Here is a 14,693-nt window from a genome sequence, read left to right as displayed (position 1 = left end):
TAATAATAAGGATTTGCCTTTCAGGGTCACAATGGTCTGGACGGGCTGAAGGGACAGCCTGGTACTCCAGGTGTGAAGGTAAATACTAAATCAGAAGCACTGTTTTTAAAAAAATTTTTAAAAAATTGATTGTAATTTCCCATCGCCATCAGAAAGTATATTTTTACTGAAGGCTAATCATATTCTGAAGCATATCTTATTTCCTCTTCAATACTTTAAATCCTTCAGTGGTGAGGACTATGGGATTCTGTAACAAAAGGCCAATTATTAATAATATTTATTTAATTCAATATCTATTAAGCAATTGAGATTAAAAAACATGTCAATAATTTCTTCCTCCATTTCCTTTCCTCCTATAATTTTAGTCGATCTCTGCAGCCAAAATAAAAGTAAATAAACATATAATCAGATACTAGAACACTATGTTATTTTAAATAGTAAATTCTCCTTTGCCATGCACTAATTACATGGGTACATTCATGTCACAATATACTTTTCAACCTCTTTCCTGTGATTTATCTGTGCACACTCAAAAAAATTTTAATTAGGTAATTAAAGTCTCAGAAGTGTGTTATCTCTTGGCTGGGCTCTTCTCTGACAGCATTTTCAACTATAAAATGTTCTCTCTCCTATTAAGGAGATAATGTGATATTAAAGTGAATACCAACGTAATCACAAATTAATGAGTAAGGAATACTAGTGGGACCAGAAATGAACATGAATATGGAGAATCCGTTCTAACTTTCCAGCTGCCACACCAATGGATAAGGTCAAACTCATTCTCCCTGGAGCCTAATATAAGAGCTCAGACTACTGATCACAGCATCATAAAATGTTAGGGCTGCAAGGAGCTTTGGAGACCCTCTCATTTTTCAGATGAGGGAAACTGAGGCTTATAAAGAGTGAATGACTTGCCCAAAGTCACACATCTAGAAGTTAGAAAGGCACAGGCTAGAATTCCTGACTCCCACTCTAGTGCTTACTCACAAAGAATACACTTCAGATAGAATCCTAGAAATGAAGGGTCCTTAAATGGTCTCGAAAACCAGGTTTCCTCTATATCTAAATTAGATCATCTTGAAGGAAAGTTCCTTTTCATGTGCCATTGTATTAAATTACCACCAGCACCAGCATCACTACCACCACTACCCCACCATCACTACCACCACTACCCCACCAACATGGTTTTTACTCAAGATAAGAATGTAGACTGGAAAAAAAAAAAAAAAAGAATGTAGATTGGAAGTAAATAAGACAGTTTTATAAAATATTATGAAGCTTTAATTTTTCATGCATATTTTATAAAAATAAAAATATTGAGTGTTCAAAATAACTTTAAAGAGGGTAAATATGGTTATGTTGAAAGCAATTTATCCTATCATCTCTTTTTATGTTATCATTGCTAATATATAAGCCTAGTCTAAATGATATCCAAAATCTAAGGGGAAAATTGGGGAAAGGGTGAATAACACTAGACCACATCTCCCTGATTCTGTGATATTTGGTATTATCTAAATAAAAACCCATATTTTATAAATTTTTTAAATGTATGTGATTGGCATAATTGAGAAACAATCTATGTAAGAAATGTTACAAAATATATGAATGGTTGAAGTTGAAGTAATAGTGTAAAAATTACCAAATCAGAAGAAAATAATTAATATATATAATGAAAAAAACTCAATCTTTCTTTTCCATGTAGGGTGAACCTGGTGCCCCTGGTGAAAATGGAATTCCAGGTCAAGTAGTAAGTATTGATTACTTTACTATAAATCAAAAATGTGTACACTCTTTGCAAGCTGGAACTTCTTTAATGTTTTTGCTAATTACCATTTCCCTTGGCATTGTATTCTTTGATATTTTTCTAATAGCCTTCTGCATAGTTAATTGAAATCATTACCTTTTAGTTGGAATTAGAACAAGACCTATTTATTTCTAGTGGATTCTTGTGCATGTTGGAAATTGGAACAAGGAAATGATGCCTGCAACTTTTTCTTAAATTAGCATTCTGGATTTCAATGGAAATATTTCTGCTTCTAGGGAGCTCGTGGGCTTCCTGGTGAGAGAGGACGTGTCGGTGCCCCTGGCCCAGCTGTGAGTGCTTCCACGTTTGTTCATTTTTATTCTTTTTAAAAATCTTCTAATAGGTTCCATTTAACTTTCCACTCGACTTTTTTCTTTATTTTCTTCATAGGGTGCCCGTGGAAGTGATGGAAGTGTGGGTCCTGTGGGTCCTGCTGTAAGTGGTGACACTGAGGAATTTGGAAGGGACTGAGAGTGTGGGATGGGAGCTATCTTCTTTATTAATTCCCTATGAAATAACACCATTTTAGACACCTTACCAAACGTTCTAAGAGGTCATTTAAAGGTTCTATTTATAAGAACTACTATCCCTGAGGTTTGTAATTGATAACTAAAGTAAAATCTACCTCACCCGGGATACCTGGAATGTCTTCCCTTGGATAACATACCAATGACAGCAGATTAGCTGTCAGTTTTCTCTTTGCCAACATTAAGTAAGATCAAGCCACTCTAAGCCACTTCAATCTTCTGTTGTTGTTTTGTTAATTTTTTTTTTCAATTGATGATCACTTTATTTAGGGCTTTTCTTTTTCCAATGTCGTTTTGTAGGCTTTAGTGCACAGGTCATACTTGTATTTTGTTAAACATTCCACTAATAACTTGATTTTTTATTTTTATTTTTTTAACATCTTTATTGGAATATAATTGCTTTACAATGGTGTGTCAGTTTCTGCTTTATAACAAAGTGAATCAGTTATACATATACATATGTTCCCATATCTCTTCCCTCTTGCATCTCCCTCCCTCCCACCCTCCCTATCCCATTGTTTTGTTAATTCGCTGAGAGGAAACTTCTTTCCACCTTCTTTTTTGATTTCAGGGTCCTGTTGGGTCTGCTGGCCCTCCAGGCTTCCCAGGTGCTCCTGGCCCCAAGGTAAAAATGCTGGTGACCATTGTCATTACCTTGATAAACATTTTGTTGTGATGTGAAAGATAGGGACTGTGTTTGCATATAGATAATTACAGAACAGGCAGCTTAATTAGTCCCTCCTTCGAAATGGATACAGAGTGACCAGTTTTCTCACTCTAAACTTGAAATAGATGATCTCTCTGTACCCAAGCACTATGAGCATAGGTAGAGATGGCAACATGGAAACTGATTCCCTGGGGTTCCTCTGGGATACTCCCAAACTAGCTGGGACTGACTGGCTGAGAACCAGAGTCTCTACCAAGAGAGACAGAGGTAGGTGAAGACAGCAATGGTAGCCAAGATGGCAGAACCAGGCCAGGAAAATAGGAACACAAACCCCAACCTGTGGTACCAGATCAGATAAGGGAAATTATTGTAATTCTGAAGAACCTTCATAAAACTTGGCCACCTAAAAACAGAGATATGCTATTTCATTATTTGCTGACTAATGCCTCAACGTCATTCCTGTTTTTAGGGTGAAATTGGACCTGTCGGTAACCCTGGTCCTGCTGGTCCCGCGGGTTCCCGTGGTGAAGTGGGTCTTCCAGGTGTTTCTGGCCCTGTTGGACCTCCTGTAAGTAGCCACTGTCATTAACTTCATTGAGTAGAAGGAAGAAAACAAAAAGAATGAAGGTGGGGTCAAAGAAGAGCAGAAATACTCCTGTGAACCATATCTTTCTCCCTTCCTTTTCATCACAGGGCAACCCTGGAGCCAATGGCCTTCATGGTGCTAAGGGTGCTGCCGTGAGTATATGGCTAAAATGTGCTGCTGTGGTTTTAAAGGTATTTTAATGGATGCTGTCTCTCCTGCCAGTTGCCTCATGAGGGACCATGCTGCGTTTCTTTCCCAGGGCCTTCCAGGCGTTGCTGGGGCTCCTGGCCTCCCTGGACCCCGGGGTATTCCTGGCCCTGTTGGTGCTGCTGGTGCTACTGGTGCCAGAGGACTTGTTGTAAGTGGTCATGGCTGATGCTTTCATCATTCTGAAATACCAGCTCTACCATCACTTCATCCCCATCTAGACTTCGTCTTGTCGTCTTATCCTTATTTCTTCCTTAGTGTTTTCAGTGTGTATTTCTTCTGTAAGTTCAGGCACACTTATGTATACTCTCTCCCTCACACACACACAGACACTCCCCTTCTGCTATCCTAGAACATTACCCAAAGGTCAGTGAGGCACACTTCTATTATATCAGTCTTGTCCTTTCAACCAAGACCATTCCCCTGTAGGTCGTTTAAATATGAACTGAGCATATTTCTTAGAGAACTAAAGCTCTCTTTACTTTGATTTGTAAATAGCCCCTGATGTTTGTCTTCCAGAGAGTTGTGACAAATGTTTGTCATTTGACCACTGTTTTGTATTGGACCCTAGGGTGAGCCTGGTCCAGCTGGTTCCAAAGGAGAGAGTGGCAACAAGGGCGAGCCCGTAAGTAGTTCTATAATCACAATTTTATGGAGTTACTACTTTTTCAATCCAAAAAGTAATACTTTCACTTTTTTTAAGTTATTACTTTTTTTTCTAGCTAGATATGAACACAAATTTTACTTTTCCTGTGACCCCTTCTTTTGTTTTTTCATTAAATAGGGTGCTGCTGGGCCCACAGGTCCTCCTGGTCCCAGTGGCGAAGAAGGAAAGAGAGGCAGCACTGGTGAAATTGGATCCGCTGGCCCCCCAGGACCTCCTGGGCTGAGGGTAGGTTCCAAATGCTCTTGACACCCAGACACACCAGAGGCACCCATTCGTTGGGAATTGGTCAGAATTACTGAGTGCATTTTCTAGATGAAGGAAACATCTGCTTTCCATCTGCTTTATTAAATCACTGACTCTCAATTTGATATGTTATAAAATTGGTCTGGAAACAATGTTGACCTACTTTTTCAGAAGGTTTCCTCCACACAGTCCTTTGGGGTTTGGATGAAGTTTTTTGGTTTGGTTTGTAATTGTATCTCCCCCTTAAGGTCATCAAGATTTCTTGCATGCATGCCATGTTTCAATAAATTCTGCCCTACCTGATATAAGGATACTCTCCAATTCTTTTCTATTTCATGTACTTTGTTACAGGGAAATCCTGGTTCTCGTGGTCTTCCTGGAGCCGATGGCAGAGCTGGTGTCATGGTAAGTTGTCTATTACTCACATCCTGGGAAGGAACTTGATGCTTCTGGCCGTGGGTATGTCACTGGAGTTAACAACCTCCCCTCCCCTTTCTTTTTAATAGGGCCCTCATGGTAGTCGTGGTGGAACTGGCCCTGCTGGTGTGCGAGGTCCCAGTGGAGATTCTGGTCGCCCTGGAGAGCCTGGCCTCATGGGACCCCGAGTAAGTTTCAGATTGATTTTGAGCAAGTCACACCTAGCACTGTTTCCTTTCCTAAAGGGATGATTAATATTTGAAGACAACAATAAAAAAAAACCAAAAATTAATTTGTTGGTAGACTTGCTGATGGTTCCCTTTTTAATTTAACTTTATCAAAGCCCAGTAGATATTTTGACGAATTTAGTTAGTTCATAAATTTCCTATTTATTACTTGATACAATGGCTGTGAGGTTTTTGGAAGAATAGATTTATTTTAATATATCCAAATTAGGTTGGTTCTCCTATCAGCATGAATCTTTTATCTCAATTTGTGAGTTTTATATAAGGTGTTCATGAAATATATTAGGACTATACATTATCAGTTTATTAGATTCATAAGTGAATCATTTTTCCAGCGATCACAAAGTGCTGTAATGTATTCAGCATCACACTAGCTATGGAGAAATGACCTTTAGATCTGTAGACACTCTAATCCATAGCAATAGAGTAATTTTTTGCCTCCATTATCTCTTACGGATGAGTATCAACTGTCATTGTACCATAAACAAGTAATAAAGACACCAAATATAGCAATTTAAAAAAATCCACTTTGAAAATTACTTACTAGAAGTATTTGTTTTTCTATTCTAAGGTAAAAAAATATATACATTTTGCACATATAGTATGTTGCTCAACAGTTTCTTGAGATATCTTTAAATGGATCAGTTACACTAAAATTCAGTAAAAGGAAAGGCATTAAAAATAGAAAGAAGAAAGTTTTCAGAGCTCTTTCATACCTCCCAGCTAGTGGCTAATACCCCTAATGTTTTGCCCTAGTCAACAAACAAAAAGTGGGGGGAAAGTGCTTTTATGAGATTTCAATTAATTGGAGCCTTGAGTATATGTGTTAGAGTGCCAATAGGAAAGCATCCTCATTTATTTTATAGGGTTTTCCTGGTTCCCCTGGAAATGTTGGCCCAGCTGGTAAAGAAGGTCCGATGGTAAGTATCGCTTATATTTTCAAGGACACTTATTGCACCCTTATCAAGTGTTTCCTGTAGCTTATTTATATGTGAACACATTGAAAATATATATTAGCCACATACATATCTGAGAATGCAAAGTAATAGATTGTAATTACAGAGTCCAAATGAACACAGGAGCAAAAGGAGAGAAGGAAAAAGAAAAACATGGCAGGGAATATTGAAGCGGTGACAAGGGTATGAAAAGAGAGGAGAAAGAGGGAATTGTGTACATATGAGATTGACTTGGATGTGCATGTACCGACATCCTATTTAGAAAAGGAAAGTGGATTCGTAATTTATTGACACTTTATACAGGAAGCTCTATACAATCAGAAAATGATTCTGTTTCATCCTGTGGCAGCATCACAAGCTTGAGGTTGTGAGATCCTGTGCTGAGTAAACTTTAAATAAACTCTGGTTTCAGGGCCTCCCTGGTATTGATGGCAGGCCTGGACCAATTGGCCCAGCTGGAGCAAGAGGAGAGCCTGGCAACATCGGATTCCCTGGACCCAAAGGCCCCACTGTAAGAATCACCAGAACCTCTTCTCCCTTGGCACTTTTTTGCCACATTTCACCAAAACTCTTATTTCTCTCCTGCCTCAGTCCACTCTACCTCAAGGGGGTTCCTTTCAACACAAGAAAACTGCAAGCCACTTACCACAACAAAAGTTGACCTCCAGGGTATCATTGTTCCTGCTGAAAATCCACATCTTGAGTCATATGCTCCTGCAGACATAAGTGTACTTTATTGTATCTGGAGCTGCATGACGATGGATCATGCCTTAAATAACAGAATTCAAGGACTAGGAATCTAAAAAAAAGAAAAAAGGCAAGAAATTCACATTTCAAAATTGTCACAGTTAATTTGACATTAAATGTATTTTTTTTAATGTTTATTATAGGGTGATCCTGGCAAAAATGGTGAAAAAGGTCATGCTGGTCTTGCCGGTCCTCGGGTAGGTACTAACTTCTATGCGGCTCTATCCACATAGTATTCACGTAGGATACACATCTTTTGAGGCCATCTGATATCATTCCATCACTTTCTTTCTAAGATGGCATCCCCAAGCTTCCTTTTACCATCACAAAATGTCTTTTCTCTTTAACCACACTTATAAGGCAGTGAGCTATGATGAATCAGAATGTATATTAAGTCAAAAATATTTATGGATGCGTTTGGTTTTTATTTAATTCATTTTATGATTAAAAGGCTATGAGTATGCTAGTAGCATTCTCTGACTTTCATAAATTGCCCTTCATCCATGGACTTCCTATGAGCCATATCACAAGTTAGTAGATAGTATTTGGGCCTTGGCCACAATGTGTTCAATTCATGCTGAAATAACAAGCTTTGTTGTGAGGAAGTAATACACGAGGGAGGCTTTGGGGTATCTTAAATTGTCTGACTCACAGGCAACTAACTGAGCCTTTCTGTTGAACATTTTAGGGTGCTCCAGGTCCTGATGGAAACAATGGTGCTCAGGGACCTCCTGGACCACAGGTGAGTATTTCTCTCACTCTTGCTCTATTTTGCACTAAAATGAATCTAGTCCCACAAAAATGGCCATCTCTTTTTTTCCAGTCTAAAAGTTATGTAGCTCAATAGCAATGGTGGCATATATCTCTATTTATGTAATCTTTCCTATCACTTTCAGGGTGTCTCAGGTGGAAAAGGTGAACAGGGTCCCGCTGGTCCTCCAGGCTTCCAGGTAAGTCAGCTAAAACATACAGACTACTGCTTTTGGTCAGACTCTCCAGTTGTAAATAACTATAACACTCTCCCCACCACACAGTACATGGTTTCAGAACTGAAGCAAAGAAGCGTACATTTTTTCAAGGCAAACTTTTCTGTAATCCTTTAATAACACATAATAGTTAGTGATCATGTTGATATTAGGTATTTCCCCCCAAAAAACAATTATTAGAAAATCCCCCAAATATAGCCATAAAGATTGAGGTTTGTCTTTTTCTCATCTAGGGTCTGCCTGGCCCTGCAGGTACAGCTGGTGAAGCTGGCAAAGCAGGAGAAAGGGTGAGTAAAGCAAGTGATAGTAAATTCGCCTAAACTTGGGACTTTCCCTCTGTTAAATACCCTACTGCAGTGCAATTATAATATGCAAAAGGAAACTTCATATTTCATATGTTAATGATAGTGTTCTACATATGTTGGTACTGATGGAGAGAATGAGCCAAGTTACTCATTTTCATTCAAATTACTTTGTTTTAAGGATTGAATGAAACATCACATTATGGAAGTACAATATCATGAACATTCCATTTAATAGCCTTACTTTTTGTATTGTTCTTGGTAATGTTAAAATACAAATTATTTCCCTCTCCATAGTAAAAAAAATAAATGCACTGATTTTCCATCAAACTAGACCCTGAAAAATTGCTTTTAATGTTTTTCTTGGCATTCAGACATGACACTGCTATTCACAATCAGGGCATGAGTTCTGAGTCATTTTTTCTGTAATTGTGATGAATGTGCCTCAATTCAGTTACATTCTGTGGCCTGCTCTCCTTTGTCAACAGTGGGGCACATTAAGGAGACAGCTGGTCAGTAATAAAGGAGATACACTTGGGTATACAATTAACTAGGTAATGTGCAGAATATGATCATTTCTATTAAGAAAGCAGTCTGTTATATAACTAAAAATAGGCAATGTCTGATATTGTTCATCATCATTATTTATTATATTATCAAAGGAGATAGTCTTTTTTCACTTTTTAAAAAGCAATAAACCAAATAATGAGAGACTAAAATTTTCTGATACCAGGTTCTAGGATAGATATATATTTAATATCAGTGAAATTCTCACTTTTTTAAAATCTTTCCGTACACCACTGAAAGCTCTCTTGTTCCTAATAGCCTGTGTACTTATACACTCATGTAGGTAGAGCCTATCGGGCTTTATTTCACTCTCAAAACTTTTCTAAATATCATAAACATATGTGGATTTAGAGAACATACATAAGTTTCACACTTTATTTTTTCTCATGTTTTGCCTAGGGTATCCCTGGTGAATTTGGTCTCCCTGGTCCTGCTGGTCCAAGAGTAAGTGTTACTTAACTTTCATAAACTTCTTGCAATGTTTTTAAAACAAATGGTGCCTTCTCCTAAAAACTATTGGTGACCTTGTAACAGCAAACTCCTGACACTCTTCTGTAGTCAAACATAATCTGCAGAGAATATTCAATTTCTAAATTGACAGTAGACTTTTTATGTAATTGCTCATATTTCTTATTTAAAAACCACAGAATTATAAGAAACATAAATGAACTAATATAGGTATTATATTCAGTGATTTATACAAACAAGTATGATATATTTATGACAGTGGCTCGACCTGAGCTAAGGAAAAGTAATATCTTACTAAGATTTAAAATCAATTTTTCCAATGTGTATTGGTGTTCAAAGTCTAAAAGATGAAATCATGAGCCTACTTTTATTTTAAATATTAAATAAATTGATGTCATTTGTCTGTGGTCATTAGAATAACTGGAAAGATTAGTTGGCCCCTAAAGTATATTGTTATGTGGCTAGTTACCATATAGCTGGGATGCCCAAACAAATTTACTGTCATAGAACCATAGTATCATAGAACCAAATTATGACAAGGGCCTTTGAAACAGTTGCAATGTGGGCTTAAATGTTAAATATTCTGGACCACAGAATACTATGTTGTAGTGATATTTACATGCAAATTGGGAAATATTTAGATAGATAGAAAGATAGACACACATACAAATACACACATTTTCATACATATATTCTCTGTTAACTATATTATAGCTGTTATATCACTATTGCATGCAATTGTATAAAGAGAGCATAGATATGAAATATCTAATCTTATTTACATCTGGCATTGCTATTCACCTAAAATGATGGTACTGTGCATAACTGGCATCTATTTTTACCTATGGACCTATCACAAAAAAAGGAAATGAATTCCAAAAGTTGAATATTACACTCTAAAAGCAACAAATTTTGGAGTTGTAGCCATAGAACATTAGAGCTGAATGAGACATTGGAGATTATCTCATCCCATCCCTTCATTTTACTAGTAGAGAAATTAAGGGAAAAATAATTATAATTTGCTAGTAAACTAGACATTTGGCAGAACTAGGATTCAAAAGCTAAACAAGTGTGAACTCTAATGTGTAAAATGGTATCTCTGAAAATGATGAACAGTGTAACACTTCTTCTAATCCCCTTTTCACAGGGGGAGCGTGGTCCCCCAGGTGAAAGCGGTGCTGCTGGTCCTACTGGTCCTGTTGGAAGCCGAGGTCCTTCTGGACCTGCAGGGCCTGATGGGAACAAGGTAAAACTTTGTTACATATTGCTGGTTTGGCCTAGTGTGCTCTAGAATAAGTAAATCCTTTACAGTAGTAAATGAATTGTTTCTCAGATTTTTTTTTAACTTATTTCCAGTTCTGTGATGATTTCCACCTCAGTAAATAACAATCTGATTCCAACTGACCTGAATTATTCCAAAAGAGGCAAAACCCCAGTGTTCTACACACATAAATGAATTAGTATGGGAGTATCTGATTCTTACCTTTAAGGGGTAAAGATTTGCTATAAAAGGCTATTTTGGTATATGGAAGGATATTGGAAAAAATAAAATAAGGTAAGAGGGAGAGAGGAAGTAAGAAAGGAAATATTGGTTCTGTGAGAAAGTACTTTCAAAGGGTTTTATCTCAGGAGCTAGTCAACAGGTTTTAAGTATGTGGAATTGTAAGGTTTTATAAAAAAATGTAAGCTATAGTCCACACTCTTAAGAAGATTAGAATGTAAACATCTCCCCCGTTGATGAGGTCTCTTTCCACATTTCCTGTCTGAGCTAAGAGACTTCACCTTGAAAAACGTTTGTGGGCATTTTTCACTCTCTGCCTTCCATTGTCGTACCCTCTTCTCTCCCATGCCTGACTCCCTTAAGAGGACTGGGAGCAGGTTATAGAAAAAATCACAGGCACCCATCCTACTACCCTCTTCTCTTTAGTCACTGTGTCATTAACAGCATCTTCCTCGGTTATATTCTCCCTCCTTTCAGTAGGCCTCCTTTGTGTCTAAGCAGGCGAGCATGCTATCCATTAAATGTTTAAATTGGAATGCTTCAAGAGTTTGGCTCTTCATTTTCTTCTTGTACCACAGAAATAACTGATTTCACATGTGTTTGATTCAAGGGCGAACCTGGTGTGGTTGGTGCTCCAGGCTCTGCTGGTCCATCTGGTCCTAATGGACTCCCAGGAGAAAGGGGTGCTGCTGGCATACCTGGAGGCAAGGGAGAAAAGGTAGCCTCTCAGTGTTTGACCTCAATACATATTGTTGATGAACTCTCACAAAGAAGGCTGTGCAAGGTCAACTTTTTTTTTTTTTTTTTTTACAGTTCTTGGCAGGTGGTCTGGTAGCATTTTGATATCTATCTATATACGTTTCCCTCTGCCACCTAGCACCTACGCATTTCTAAACTCACTAATCTGGCAAAATTCCTTGCTACCATGGAATTTCACGCAAACAGATGGTGTTGAGTAATACATGAGGCTCATTTTAATGCCACTAACAATAATGCCTCAGCCTGCCCTAATTAATGGGAAGAAGCTATATTGAACAGCTGTCAACCGTGCTGCTGCATTAGTTATGCCATAAGAGTGATCAGGCACTGAAGCCCATTGTGATGTTGCCTTATAATTCTGTCCACATGAATTTGTACCTTGCTTGATTACGCTTCAGGAGGGTGTATGGAAATTAGAAAAGAATATTTAACACTAACTTGGAAAGGGCCTTGAATTATTTTTTCCTCATTCAATATTTTATAGAATGGTAGGGAATCAAAACATTACTAAAGATCTTAAATAAATAAAAGTATTATAGCATCTTCTGTAAAAACACTGTGGATTAATTTTGATTCAAAAATTTGGTCAGAAAACAAACCTTTGCTCTTGCTTTTTACTTTCAGGGTGAAACTGGTCTCAGAGGTGATGCTGGTAGCCACGGCAGAGATGGTGCTCGTGTGAGTAGAATTCTGTTGGTACTCAGATTGTTTTGTTCTGTTTTGTTTTGTTTTACATTTCACTCAATTTGAGTTGAGAAGCTTTCCAAAACTGAACTGACAAAAGAGGGATTCAAGTCTTGTAAAAGAGTATTCCATTCCTTCCTGGACCTATGACTAATAATATCAGTTTACATGTTCCAAAAGAAAAATTCAAATGAGGACTTATCCCCTTGAAAATCATAGCCTGAATTTTCTACCTTCCTTAGTGTTAACTATACCAAGTACAAACTACAGTCCAAAATCTCTAGGTTTAATAGAACATTAAATGATTGTTTATCATAGGGCTTTAGAAAAAACAATAATTCTTACATTTTAGGAAGCCAGAACCTCTAATAAGGTCCTATTTATTCAAATGTATACCCTAAGAATTTATCACTCAAAGAGCAGCTCCAAAGATTAACTGTTAATGCCATGGAGATGCCAAAGATAATCCCATAAAGGTATAATAATCTTACCTAGAGTGTTGATATCATGGCTCTTCCAGGCCATAAGCCACTTGGGCTTTTCTCACCTCTCCCTCAGGCCTGATAACTCCCTGTGGCACATTCATCATATCCTTTCTCCAACTCACACAGTCCTCACAGTTCTTAGCAAGGCTAGTCATTTGCTACTCTCCAGGGAATTTTACAAGAGCAGAGAGTTCAGATCTCCCCATTGTTCCTAACCTGCCCATGACTTAGTTCCATAACCTTCACCACTAGGGTACTCCCCTCCTGAGATTGGCTTCTCATAGTCTTGATAATTAGAACTGAAATGCTTCAAAGGCTTTCTTGATGTCCACCCAGAGTGTTCAGTCACTGTATAAGCACAGCAAGGGGAAACAGCAAGGGTCACTTTTGACGGTATGGGGGTGTTATTAACAAGACTTGTTTTCTTTTTGGTACTAGGGTGCTCCTGGTGCTGTAGGTGCCCCTGGTCCTGCTGGAGCCAATGGGGACCGGGTAAGCATGCATTTTCACTGAGTTGCAGCTCTCTGAGCCAATGGCGGTATCTAAAATTCCCTGCCACCCTGGCCCCAAAGGGCCCTGGCAATTCATTTTTATGGCTTGGTCTAAAGCCCATTGATTTAAAAACTTATCCATTAGTATGGGGCAGCAAGAAACAAACGCTGTGTGTTGAAAGTTCTCTTTCCCTTCCTGTACACGTGCCAGGTATCTGATCTATACTTCAATCCCTATCATTTGTTTTAAAGTCTTTTAAAGTCTTTCGGGGTTGCCCATTAACAATATCCTAATGCACTGAGCCTTCTTGAAGCCTTCATTGTAAAAAAAAAAAAAAAAATCAATAAAATACATAGTGTGCCCATTTCACATTGAACAGTCCACTTAAAATAGACCTTATTTATTGTATAGCACAAATTGCAGCAAATAGATCAGCCCTGTGTCCATCTAAAAATTAAAATGTCCTCCTCCTGGTATTGTGGGCACTGATTTATAGTGTTTTGGCAAGTGTATGACCAATACCATTTCACCCTCCAAAATTAATACAATATTATGCAGAGTAAGAATCCATTTCACTTTTCTCTGTGAGATGTGAATTAGTTATCTCTTTGGATGCAATTGCAAACTCTGGCAAGAGCCCACTGTCTACGCCTGTTCCCTCTGCCTCCTACCTCTTTGAGCATTTGTGTGAGGAACACTGACAAACTCATTTCTGGCCCCCTTATAGGGTGAAGCTGGTCCTGCTGGTCCCGCCGGTCCTGCTGGTCCTCGTGGAAGCCCTGTAAGTAAAAACCTGGGTCGTTTTAGACACTCATAACTTCTAGACACTCATGAATCTAAGATTGCTAAGACATTTTAAAATCCCTTTTCCCACCTAGGGTGAACGTGGTGAGGTTGGTCCCGCTGGCCCCAATGGATTTGCTGGTCCTGCTGTGAGTATCATGTGGCACAGGTTAATCTGAAAACATTCCAAGTTAGCAAGTAGAGTAAGTTGGAACACCTGAACTATAACTGTTCCTTTCCAACAGGGCGCTGCTGGTCAACCTGGTGCAAAAGGAGAGAGAGGAACCAAAGGACCCAAGGGTGAAAATGGCCCTACTGGTCCCACAGGCCCCGTTGGAGCTGCTGGCCCAGCTGTAAGTTGAATTCACTGATGGTCCACACAGCCTCTGCAGTTACCCATGAAATCTTATAACTCAACATAAGTCAATCAAGTGCCTGCTATACATCAGGGAACATACCAGATAGAAGACAATTTTAAAATAAGAGTTAACATTTGCATACCACTTTACACATTATAAAAGTTTCATAAATATTGTTTTATCTCACTTCTTTGATTACCCATAAAGGTGGTAATATTGAAGTAAGGACATTTATTTTATA

At 38.2% G+C, this 14,693-nt stretch overlaps 1 protein-coding gene across 1 annotated transcript in view; it reads left to right on the top strand.

Moving 5' to 3' along the window:
• Positions 1 to 14,693, top strand: part of COL1A2 (collagen type I alpha 2 chain) — a 35,162-nt gene that overhangs the window by 11,079 nt on the left and 9,390 nt on the right. The window contains exons 12-37 of the mRNA XM_019927534.3: positions 25 to 78; positions 1,703 to 1,747; positions 2,041 to 2,094; positions 2,195 to 2,239; positions 2,903 to 2,956; positions 3,468 to 3,566; positions 3,692 to 3,736; positions 3,844 to 3,942; positions 4,363 to 4,416; positions 4,576 to 4,683; positions 5,053 to 5,106; positions 5,208 to 5,306; positions 6,230 to 6,283; positions 6,732 to 6,830; positions 7,210 to 7,263; positions 7,755 to 7,808; positions 7,963 to 8,016; positions 8,286 to 8,339; positions 9,321 to 9,365; positions 10,537 to 10,635; positions 11,501 to 11,608; positions 12,274 to 12,327; positions 13,257 to 13,310; positions 14,038 to 14,091; positions 14,189 to 14,242; positions 14,339 to 14,446. Of these exons, the coding sequence (XP_019783093.1) occupies positions 25 to 78; positions 1,703 to 1,747; positions 2,041 to 2,094; positions 2,195 to 2,239; positions 2,903 to 2,956; positions 3,468 to 3,566; positions 3,692 to 3,736; positions 3,844 to 3,942; positions 4,363 to 4,416; positions 4,576 to 4,683; positions 5,053 to 5,106; positions 5,208 to 5,306; positions 6,230 to 6,283; positions 6,732 to 6,830; positions 7,210 to 7,263; positions 7,755 to 7,808; positions 7,963 to 8,016; positions 8,286 to 8,339; positions 9,321 to 9,365; positions 10,537 to 10,635; positions 11,501 to 11,608; positions 12,274 to 12,327; positions 13,257 to 13,310; positions 14,038 to 14,091; positions 14,189 to 14,242; positions 14,339 to 14,446 (1,755 nt within the window). The remainder of the gene's footprint in view (positions 1 to 24; positions 79 to 1,702; positions 1,748 to 2,040; positions 2,095 to 2,194; positions 2,240 to 2,902; positions 2,957 to 3,467; positions 3,567 to 3,691; positions 3,737 to 3,843; positions 3,943 to 4,362; positions 4,417 to 4,575; positions 4,684 to 5,052; positions 5,107 to 5,207; positions 5,307 to 6,229; positions 6,284 to 6,731; positions 6,831 to 7,209; positions 7,264 to 7,754; positions 7,809 to 7,962; positions 8,017 to 8,285; positions 8,340 to 9,320; positions 9,366 to 10,536; positions 10,636 to 11,500; positions 11,609 to 12,273; positions 12,328 to 13,256; positions 13,311 to 14,037; positions 14,092 to 14,188; positions 14,243 to 14,338; positions 14,447 to 14,693) is intronic.

Source organism: Tursiops truncatus, chromosome 9, assembly GCF_011762595.2.
Source record: "Tursiops truncatus isolate mTurTru1 chromosome 9, mTurTru1.mat.Y, whole genome shotgun sequence".
NCBI lineage: Eukaryota > Metazoa > Chordata > Mammalia > Artiodactyla > Delphinidae > Tursiops > Tursiops truncatus.
This window is presented reverse-complemented; position numbering and strand designations above follow the sequence as displayed.